The sequence below is a fragment of the Benincasa hispida genome, chromosome 8 (assembly GCF_009727055.1).
Source record: "Benincasa hispida cultivar B227 chromosome 8, ASM972705v1, whole genome shotgun sequence".
NCBI classification, from domain to species: domain Eukaryota; kingdom Viridiplantae; phylum Streptophyta; class Magnoliopsida; order Cucurbitales; family Cucurbitaceae; genus Benincasa; species Benincasa hispida.
In genome coordinates, this window is record NC_052356.1 from 20,872,735 (window position 1) to 20,884,175 (window position 11,441).

At 32.8% G+C, this 11,441-nt stretch overlaps 1 protein-coding gene across 1 annotated transcript; it reads left to right on the plus strand.

Annotated features, from left to right (window-relative positions):
• The first annotated feature begins 4,208 nt into the window (after positions 1–4,208).
• LOC120083593 (ubiquitin-conjugating enzyme E2 7) lies at positions 4,209–11,441 on the plus strand. The gene is made up of 6 exons (XM_039039413.1): positions 4,209–4,373; positions 4,494–4,596; positions 4,921–5,018; positions 5,112–5,212; positions 7,081–7,158; positions 10,765–11,441. Exons 1-6 carry the CDS (start codon positions 4,328–4,330, stop codon positions 10,840–10,842), a joined length of 504 nt encoding a protein of 167 aa, XP_038895341.1. The 5' UTR covers positions 4,209–4,327; the 3' UTR covers positions 10,843–11,441.

An 11,441-nucleotide genomic window follows, 5' to 3' on the forward strand; every position in this document is an offset into this window, starting at 1 on the left:
GGTCCCATGAATGTTAAGGCAAGAGATAGGTTTGAATATTTCATCACATTCGCTGATGATTATTCAAGATATATGTACGTCTACTTAATACAACATAAGTCTGAAACCCTTGAAAAAATTCAAGGAATATAAGGCTGAGGTTAAAAATGCATTAAGTAAAAACAATTAAAACACTTCGATCTGATCGAAGTGGAGAGTATATAGATCTAAAATTCAAAGATTATTTGGTAGAACATGGAATTTTTTCCTAACTCTTAGTACCTAGTACACCTCAGCAGAATGGTGTATCAGAAAGGAGAAATCAAACCTTGTTGGAGATGGTTCGGTCTGCGAAGAGTTACGCTTCCTTACCTGACTTGTTTTGGGGTTATGTAGTATAGACTGCAACCTACATTTTGAATTGTGCTCCATAAAAAAGTATTATTGGAATACCTTTGGAGTTATGGAATGGTCGTAAAGGTAGTTTACACCATTTCAGGATTTGAGGTTTCTAACACATGTGCAGGCTTATCCTAAGAAATCAGAACCTCATTCATTGTAGGCTGCCCCAAAGGAACGAGATGTGGTTACTTCTATATTCCTAAAGAGAATAAAGTGTCTGTGTCGACAAACACTACATTTTTAGAAGAGGATCACATTAGGTAGCACAAACCATGCAGTAAGATAATATTGAATGAACTTTCTAGCGAAACTATTGAACCTTCAATGAGAGTTCTTGAGGAGCTAAGTACATCAACAAGAGTTGTTGATATTGTTTTATCTATTAAGTCACATCCACCTCAATAGTTGAGAGAGCCTCGACGTAGTGAGAGGGTTTCAAACCTGCCTATTCGTTATATGGATTTAACAGAAACCCTAGCCGTCATATCTGATGGTTATGTTGAAGATCCATTGTCCTATAAGAAGACTATGAAGGATGTTGACAAAGATGTAACAAAACTATGTAAATGCATTGATGTGCATTTACAAAAATTAAAACGTAAAAAAAACTACCAAAACATTAAAACAATCACTCTCTTCTCTGTCACTTTGTCAGCCTTTAAATTGCTTGATATGTCAGGATTAATAGGCAAATATGCTATGTGCATAGAAGAAAAAAAACTACAAAGACATATAAAAGAAAGTTACATTAAATCACTCTATACATTTTTACAAAATTGAAAAGTGAAAAGAAATTGAAGAGGAAAGACAAAAAGGAAAGAGAGAGGTGACATCTTCTTATAGAAGATATAAGATATATTTTGAAAGAGAGAAATTAAACTTCTCAATGAAGGAAAAGAAACATTGAGAAACATGTTGCTATTAACGAAACTAAAAAGAATAACTACAACAAAATTTATACAAAAAAAAAAATGAAGAAGAAAGCAAAAAAAAAAAAAAAAAAAAAAAAAAAAAATAGAGAGAGCCATTTAAAAAAATTAAAAAAATGAGAAGAAAAATGAGAAAAGATACCGGATGGAAAATGATCTGAGGTTGAAATTAGCTATTTATAGAGAAAATTTAGATCTCAAATCATAATTTGATTTCATTTTTTGAATTGTTTATTTAACGTGAAGTAGAGATTATTAGAGAAAAAATATGATTTAAAAAAAACCATGAATAAGAGATTATAGAATAAAATGTGATTTTTAATTATTTTTTTTTACCTTTATTTAACTTGGAATAGATAGTAGAGATAAAATGTGATTTTGAAAAAAATTAAGATTTTCGTGAATAAGAGACTAAAGAATAAAATATGATTTGTTTTTAAAAAAATATCTTTATTATAGAGAAGTAGATATTATTAAAGATAACATGTGATTTTTTTAAAAAAATATTTTCGTGAATTAGAGATTAGATAATAAGATATGTTTTTTTTTTTTTAATTTTTCCCATTTATTCAATGTGAAATAGATATTAGAGAAAAATGAATTTTTTTTTTAATGATTTAAATGTGAAATTATATCTCAATGAGCTAATGATCATCAACTGGAAGGGATAAAAGGGAAATCAAAAGTTTATCTATCATAGTCTCTCTTAGATATTAGAGATTAGGGATGAAGTGATTAGATTTCTAATATGTATATATATATATACATACCAACTAAAAGCTTAAGAGATGTTAGTGGTGCATTTAGTATTGGAGTGGCCTTAGTAGTTTTTTGTAACGTAAGATCATTTTTGTTAAAGAAACAATAAACGGAAAACGGGAATAACGGGAATATTATCACACGGGTCTTTTTTATGTCTAAACTAAACAATATCATATTATAAGAACTCATTTTTCTTTGGTTCTTTCTATTGTTTTCATTTTCTTTTTGGAAAATAAAACGAATCTTAATTTTAGATTTTTTTCCCATGTTTTTTTAAGGCTAGTGGTATTTTTCTCACCTTTTTATGTTTTTAACTAGCAAAGTGTAGCATTTTATTTAGATTTTATAAGAGTATGTGTGTATTGTTGAAGATTCTCAGAACCTAATGGAGTCATAAAAAAGAACAATATAGGGTTTAAGCCTAGTTGTAGTCGGTAAGTTTCAACCTCCCATGAGTTTTATTTTTATTTAATTTAATTTTTAAGATTTACACTTTTAATCTTAATTTTTTAATAAACGCTTACTTTTATTCTTTGGTAATAATTTATATTAATTAATTAATTTTTAGTTAAATTCTGTATTTCAATTTTTTTAAAAAAAAAACTACTTTATTTAATTTTCAAAACATGGATTGATATTTGAAAAGAAAGTAAAGTAGATAACAAAACAAGAAATTTAGAGGTAAAAATATGAAATTTATAGGCTAAAATTTTTTTTTTTTAAAAAAAAGAAAATGGTTAGGCAACCTAAATTAATCGTAATCAAATTAGCCTTAACTATTTTTTTTTTGTAATTACTAAAATTAATTAAAAATGTTCCCATCATATTTTTTTTTTTTAGAAGTTAACCTTAAAAGACCAAATGTGAAAATCAATAGAAACTAAGTATAACGCTAAGACTCCGTTTGATAATCAATTTATTTATGTTTTCGTTTTTGAAAATTAAGCCTATATATATTTATTCTACCTCTAAATTTCTTCATTTATCTTCTTCTCACCGATGGTTTAAAAAACCAAGTCAAATTTTGAAAACTAAAAAATAGTTTTTAAAAAATTGCTTTTGTTTTTTAAATTTAGCTAAGAATTCAACCAAAAATGTAAATTATTATAAAAGATATGAATGAAATAGATTAATTTTAAAAAACAAAATTAAAAAAACCAAATGGTTACGTCTAAAATATTGAAATTTAGAATTCAACTCCATAACAAAGGTAAAACACTCGGAAGCAAAAAGATATTATTTTCCTAAAAAAGGTTTGTGGGTTAAAACAACTAGATTTTATTTCTAAAAAGAAAGAAAGAAAAAAAACCTTTTTTTTTTCCGATAAAAAAGGAAAAAAAAAACAACTGGATTTATAGAAACTCACAAGATTCGGGATAAACTACTCATTCAATCTTGTGATATTTTAATTTTCTATTAATAAATAAAAATCAAAAGCTTATATATATATATATATATATATATTATTTTCCTTTTTCTTTTTAATTTAAACACAAAAAATAAACAATATAACTAATTTAAAACAAAATTTCAAAATTCAAATCACACTAATTAAACTTATTTCTTATAAAAAATTATTATTATTATTTTTCTAATTTATAGTTCATATTTAACACCTTGATCTATATTCTTATCGACTCTCATCGAATCTAAATAAAGGGTTCCAATAAGACTATTTTTATACCAAAACAAACGTACTTATCTTTTTCTATAGTCAAAATTTCAAACCCACCACCCACACTATTGCCCTAAAAAGATAATTAAAGTTATTATTGTTAAATCAAGAGAATCTAATATATAAATATGTGAATTGACTAGTTTTGCAATATCCAAAAAAATAAAACTGATTTTCAGAAACACAAAAATTTAAATACGGAAATTCCCATTTGTTCAGTTCAAAAATAAAAGACCAAAGTCATTCCCTTTACCCTCTCAACTGGCCCCTCCGAACAAAATAAGAATCACCTCAATTAAAAATCCACAGCGGTACTCATACCGTTAAGATAGTAAATAAAATTCCCTTTCACAAACGTGGCATCCTACTATTGGATACAATTACCAACTCCCCATGAATTTACCCGTGCACGATTTATTTTATTTTATTTTTCCTTTTTTTCTCAACAGTAGCATCTATATAAATAGCGAGTGACAGCTTCTTTAGACTCTCTCTTATTATTTTCCTTTTTTCTCTTCATCTTCTTCAATCGAGGAGCTCGAAGGGCTCTCGCTGAATCGAACGATTTTTGCAATCTCCCATGGCTGTTTCTCAAGCAAGTCTTCTCCTTCAGAAGCAGCTTAAAGGTCAATTTTGATTTTTCTTTACTTTTTGTTAATCCGATTTCTCTTCAATCATCGACTCGTAGGGTTTTATTTTGATGTTTGAACTGCCGTCTTAACCATTCCCCTCTTTCTGTTTTTCAGATCTCTGCAAGAATCCTGTCGATGGATTCTCCGCTGGTCTAGTGGATGAGAGCAATATATTTGAATGGAGTGTTACGATTATTGGTCCCCCTGATACGCTTTAGTATGTGTACACTACTTCAATTTTTCGTTTAGGGTTTATACTATTTTTTTTATGACCTGGTTATATATATTAGCTGAGGTTAGGGGCTTCCTTTGTCTTGTTTGTTTTTGGATAAAATTTGGGAGATTTACTATTTTTCTTCTCTTACTCTTCCTTTGCTTTCTTCATTGCCAACCCCCGAATTTTCACTTTGCGAATGTTTGGTTATTATAGTATTTTTTTTGGCTAGTTTTGATCACCTGAAGTTTGTTTGGTTGTTTTTGTATTGGTTAATATCTGAATATGTATCTAATGAGAACTGCTGTTATGATAATCTAATTGCAGTGAGGGGGGTTTCTTTAATGCCATTATGAGTTTTCCATCAAATTATCCAAATAGTCCTCCTTCTGTGAAGTTCACTTCTGAAATTTGGCATCCTAATGGTCTGTCACTCTTGTTATTATATTATTTGGTATTCAGTATTCTCTTTCTTCTCATTGAAGTATTTGAGATTTAAGTTATTTCTTGAATTGTAGTTTATCCCGATGGGCGTGTTTGTATTTCAATTCTTCATCCTCCTGGTGATGATCCTAATGGTTATGAGCTTGCTAGTGAGCGTTGGACCCCTGTTCATACGGTATTTATTATTTTTTTTAATCAACTTTTTAATCTTTGAAAACATGTCATTTTCATCTTGTAAAAATTGAATTTTTTTAAAGTTATGGATGGCCATTATTCTCTATTTACTTTGTACTTTTGGCGATAATGCATGGACAAACTTTTGAACAGAGGAGATGATGACTGGTTGGGAAGGTTCATTAAACAATTTAAATTAAAATAGTTGCTTACCCTGTTTTCTTTTCCATTGCTTATTTAAAATATTTCTTTTATCCATGAACATTGGGAGCGCTCATTTCCTCCATCAACACTAATGGTTAATTTAAATATTGTGGAGTTTCATTCTTTACCGGATTATAGTACAAGCCTTGTAAAATTTGATGGAGAAGGAATATTAGACAGTGAATCATATGACCACCTTGGGCTTAGTGATCAGTAAGGGCCATCTAAATAATGAAGGGCTTAGGAAGGATGAGTTCAAGTCAAGGTGACCACCTATTGGGATTTATTATTCTACGAGTTTCCTTGAAAATCAAATGTATTATGGTCAAGTGGATGTCCCAAGCTGGTTTGGGCAACAATATGATGTAAAAAAGGTGTACCTTCAGACTGAGAACACTAGAAATTTATCTGGCATTTATATTTCAAGATCTCGTACGGTTTTATTTCTGAAAGAAAGAATGACTTTTATAGTTTTATTGATTGCTTTATCTTATTAGAGATGTCCTTAAAAAACCATTACCTTTTCTGTGCGTAGACATCCCCTCCATGGTTTAAAAACTGTACCATTTATCATTTCTGTCTCAGCACATAACAAGATGAGAATGAGGCATGGTATGCATAGAAAAACCTAAAAATTAGTGGTTGGACCTTACGTAGACAGTATAGGATCAACTCCAATTTGGACTTTGGTGGTTCAACTGTGGATTGAGTTGAGTTCCATGATTTTCAATTAGATGGTTGAATATGCTCTTGGTATGTTGCAATCCTTCATGAATAAGTTAACATCATCATACACTTTTTTGTTGCTCAAATTTTACTCTTTTGTCTTTCCGTGGTGTCCACAATTTCCCCTTTCTTGGATGTTCAGTCTTGCTCCCATAATAATCATCCTGGATAATATAAATTGCAGGCCTTCAGTTTTGAGGCTTAGTCACATTGTTTCTGGCTTTGGGTGTGTGACATGGTAGTCTTGATTAGATGTGGGATTTGCACTAAGCTTTAGTGGTTCTAAACAATAATAATCAATAACGTTACAACAGTATCGGATTTTGGCGCTTCGAACTACTAACTATGCGCATGTGGCATATCATTTCTACGAAGCTACTGGGACATTACTTTCTTAGGCAGTTGCCTCCTTCCAACAGCTTTTCTTTTGTTTTATCTTGCTTCGAACTACTAACTATGCGCACATGGCATATCATTTCTAGGAAGCTACTGGGACATTACTTTCTTAGGCAGTTGCCTCCTTCCAACAGGGAGAGAGGGAAATCCTTTTATCTTTTGCGTGATTGACCATTTTATCTGAATCAAGGCTCTGTATATAAGCTAAATCCTCAAGTTATGAAGTGAATGGGCCATTAAATAGCAGGAAGATCAAAATTGATATTTACACTAGATAGATATGGTTGTGCAGGTTTCTTAGACTAAAATTAGTGAAATATATTTATGGGTCTCAGATTTGTTTACTTAACTATATCAGTCTTAAAAGTATATCTCCTAGAGGTAGGCATCCCTTAATTGTTTCTTTTTCTTGCCTGCAATGTTCACTAGTCTTCTTTTCGAGCCTCTTGACAGTCATAGCATCAATTCAATGATGTGGTTTAAAGACTCTTTTCCTTGGGTTTTTTGCAAATATTAATGAAGACACTGTTGTTCTCGATGTAGGTTGAAAGCATAGTTTTGAGTATCATATCAATGTTATCGAGCCCAAATGATGAATCACCTGCAAATGTTGAAGCTGCTGTAAGTGATTGTTCCTACTCCTTTGCCACTTCTATTCTATCTATGCTTCGTATATGGCCACATGTAGTTGCTATTGTTTGAGTACTTTGTATGTGAATGCATTGTCAATTTATATTAGCCAAATTAAAGAAACGATTAGCAACATTGACGTCTGAATTTTACAGTTCTTTTTTCCTTTGATTCATGTGTCCTTCCCCATTCTTGTTTCTGCATCTTTCATTGTTTTCTTTGTACATTTCTCCTGTTTGATATCCGTAATAGTTTATCACTCTTGCTTTCCACCACCTGTTTGGTTAGTGTTTTCTATCTCACATCCTTTTTGTCTCAATATTCTTTCGTCTTATAATCTCATCTCGCATTCTGCACATTACGTGGGTTCACCAATGATTAATGGGTAGAGGGAATAGCAAAGCTGGAAATTCTAGTATCAGAGGGTAATTAAGAAAGGGGATGGCAAGAGTGGAGGTAGGTTGATAGAAGATGAAAATCTAGAAGCTATTATGCTAAGAAGCACAATTATGGATATGGTGACACATCGTTTTCTTAAAATCTACGACACAGACATGACACATTCATTAAAATATACTTTTTAATATGTATATATATTTTCGACAGGAAGGAAATTCAAAGTCAATGAATTTATGCACTTGTATACATAGAATTAGAATTAAAAAAATTTAGTTTGATGTATTACACACTCAAAATTTCTCTGTCTATTTAATATTTTAGCAAGAGTTCGAGGCCGGTCTAAAATCTTGGACCTACCTTGACTTGGACAATTATTGTCTATCACATCTATTGCACTAACGAATGTCCGACACGTATCCAAGTGTTGGAGTGTCTGACACTTGTTAGACATGTACATGCTTGCCAACTAAAGTGTTTGTGCTTCTTAGCTAATGCTTTTGTTTGGGAGCAGAAGACTTTTGTTGCCAAAGAGATGACTGATGGGGGTTGGGAAGAATTGCAAATGTTTCTTTTGAGGAGATTGCAAATGACACGAGCACTATGAAAAATTCCTTGCCTTCATTATGGTGATGGAATATCTTTGTTAGTTTGAGGTGTCATAGGTTGTGTGAGATGCTGGTGCAGAAAGCAAGAACTTCATGTGATGGTGGTCCATGATTGTGTGGATGAAGTTTAAGGTGAGCAGGCTCCAACAAACAATTTTGAAGAAGAGTTTCTTGGGCACAATCATGAAGTGGGCAAGGGCCTTAAGTGTGGCATATTTGCCTATTAGTGGGAATGAATTTTCCTAGGAGGATGATAATTGAAGGTTATGAGAGGTATTGATGTATTTCTGTAAAGGAGGTACGGTATTCTAGAAGATAATCTTACTATGCTCTTAGGAAGTTTGGATGTGATCTTAGGAGACTTCAATGGTTATTAAGGCTATATGGGATCTATAAGTGTGGACGGAAACTTCTTATGAAATTCAAGATGATAGTTTGGCTGTCTTTTTTTCAAGGGAAAGCCAAACTACCAAGCTAGTGTTTTCAAGGTGCACTTGGTCTTGCCTCAAGTGCCTGCTAGTAGTCTCACTGCCACTCAAGGTGGGAACTTTAATTAAGTTTTTGCTATCTTTAAGTTTTTATCATCATACAATTCATACATCGTGACGAGAGTGCTCACTTGTGTGTATGTGGTTTCGCTCATCCTTTGATCCTTCATATTGCTTCTTTCACTTTTGCCCTGTAACTGTTCTTTTCAGTCTTGACTTCTTCAACTCAACCTTCAACTTTTGTTTTGTGATTTCTTATGCTTCTCCACCTTCCATTTTAGAGGAGATATGTGAGGGCTAATGTAGTAATTTTTCTAAACTTCGAACAAAAGCCATCAACAAATACCCCTTTACACTTTATTTTCTATTCTCCATTGGAAGACATTGAAGCTTGTTCATATTTTCCTATTTCATGTGTCATGAAGGGAATAGACTTAATCTTCTCTTTAGATTGATGGAAGTTTTTGTGGTGATTTTCCTTGAATAATGATGTCACCATACGAGGTTGCTTTTGTGTCATCAAAGCGCAAGGCACAACTCAAGGCAACAAATCCTTTGATTGCCCCACGGCAAGAGAGACGACGAAAAGGCAAGGCTTGAGTGAAGCGAAGCACAATTCATAAATTAATAAATAATATGTACGGAGCATACATTATAAAAGGGTAAATTGCAAAAACCATCCCTGAAGTATCATGGTAGTTGCAATTGCACTCTTAAACTTTCAATTGTAAAGTTGGGCCCTTAAACTTCTAAAAGTGTTAAAATTGGACCCTCAATCTTATAATAATTATAGAAATTGAACCCACGAATGATAAAAATGGAATCCTGAAACTTATACAATTATGAAGTTTGAGGGTTCAATTTTAACACTTGTAAAGTTTGAGGGCTTGGTTTTTAAATTGAAATTTTGAGGGTATAATTGCAACTACCACCATACTTTAGGTTTTTGCAATTCACCCTTATAAAAATATCCAAATGTCAAAAACATGCAATATTAATGAAGTTCTAATACTCCTAAAACCTAACAAGTATGGACACGGACACGACACAACGATTTCAAATGTGTTGTGCCTGTTCAACCCAATTCAGAAGAACTAATTCTTTCAATCTAGCTCACAAGTCAACTTTTGGCTCAACGCATGTTTGGGGAACATGGAACAGCACATTGAAGCAGCCCCCCTCATGCCCATGGCAATGTCAAGCTATGAGAGCTATGTTTGGTGTTCTCTTATGTTGTATGGAATTTGGATTATCAGTAATGCGTTGTGTTGCCTTGTAGGTTTCTGTGGATGACTGGGTTGAGGGGTTGTTGGATATGACGTTGCAATTTGTAGGCTTCTACTTTTGCTTTCAAGGAACCTTTCATGTTATGGGGGAGGAGGGACTCCTTGTACCTTGACCCTTGCCCTTCATAGGGTTTTTTCTGGTTTTCTTATCTAGCTTAAGTGTTTCCTCACTTCCCTCTGTCGCCCTTTTGATTTCCTCGCCTTTGAGGGTTAAGATCTCCAAGAAGTCTAGTAAGTCTTATAGGGGAAAGTTCGCACTTCAGATCATGTGTAGAGAACTTTTCCGGCTTAGTGGAGCCTCGGTGATGCTCTCTTTGGAACGATGAGCTGGAGGACCTTGACTATATCCTTGCAAGCTGGTAGTTTACTTTGTTGATTACGCTTTTTGGGTTTCAATGGTATGGAGCAGGAATTGCAGGGGGTATGATGGTCGATGGGGAGGAGGTTTTGCTTGATTTTTTTGGTGGGGGTGAGAGAACTAAAGAGATGTTATGGAGATTATTAGGTTTAGTGCCTCGATTTGGGTAGTGGTGGCTTAGGCCTTTTACAGTTGTTAGTTAGGTTTTATTCTTCTAGATTGAGTTCCTTTCCGGAGTTTATTGGACTGTTGTTTTTATATGCCTTGTATGTATCTTTTTTTTTTTTTTTTCCATTTTTTTCCGTTTAAAGCTTGGTCTAAAGTTTTGTTGTTGTTCTTATCGATGAGCTGTGACATGTTTGGACTGAACTTGATTCAAAGAATTGTTTGACTAAGCACACTGTGGTTCCATCCATTGTGTACAATTTATAAGATGAAGCTTGTGTGTTGTGTTGGTGCAGAAGGAATGGCGGGACAGGAGGGAAGATTTCAAGAAAAAGGTAAGCCGCTGCGTGAGGAAGTCACAGGAAATGTTATGAGGAAGCGGCCGCTGCAGGCGAGTGCAGCTTTTGGTTTGTCTCTTGTGCTTTTTGTGGCAGTGAGTGTTTAAATTTTTACCTTTGCTAAAAGGGGGCTTCTCACCTGTTCACTTAGTGCCAGTGGGGGTCTTGTAGAACGTCAAATGGAGCTGTCACCCACATATTTTACTCTTGTTTTTATTTTCTTTCTTTTTTCTTTCTTTCTTTTAGTTATAAATTTTTATTTTTATTTTGTTCTCTCCTCTCTCTGCATTTTTAAAGTATAACTATTAGGACGATTTGTATAACAAAAGCATTTTGTTTAATGCTTTTCGTCTTTCTTAAAAAGAAAAAGAAAAAAAGGGGAACCTTTGTCTTCTTGGTGACAGATTCACAGCATTCCGATACTCTGATATGGTGCCTGTCTTATACTTCTAAGCCTTCTTTTGAGAAGATAAAAGTACTCTGGTCTGGTTGATAAGATTTGCTTTGTTCTGTTAGCTTTGGTGGTTATGATTGAAAATTTCCAAATGTAATAATAATGACAAATCTGGTTGTGGTGTTAGGGTTTTGGATTTGAACCTTATAATGAATTTGTTATTATTATTATTATTTTTAAA

Coding starts and splice junctions, on each gene's coding strand:
- LOC120083593 (XM_039039413.1), top strand. CDS start 4,328: ATGGCTGTTTCTCAAGCAAGTCTTCTCCTTCAGAAGCAGCTTAAAG. Junction 5,019..5,111: donor TGAAATTTGGCATCCTAATG/GTCTGTCACTCT, acceptor CTTGAATTGTAG/TTTATCCCGATGGGCGTGTT. Junction 5,213..7,080: donor GTTGGACCCCTGTTCATACG/GTATTTATTATT, acceptor TTCTCGATGTAG/GTTGAAAGCATAGTTTTGAG.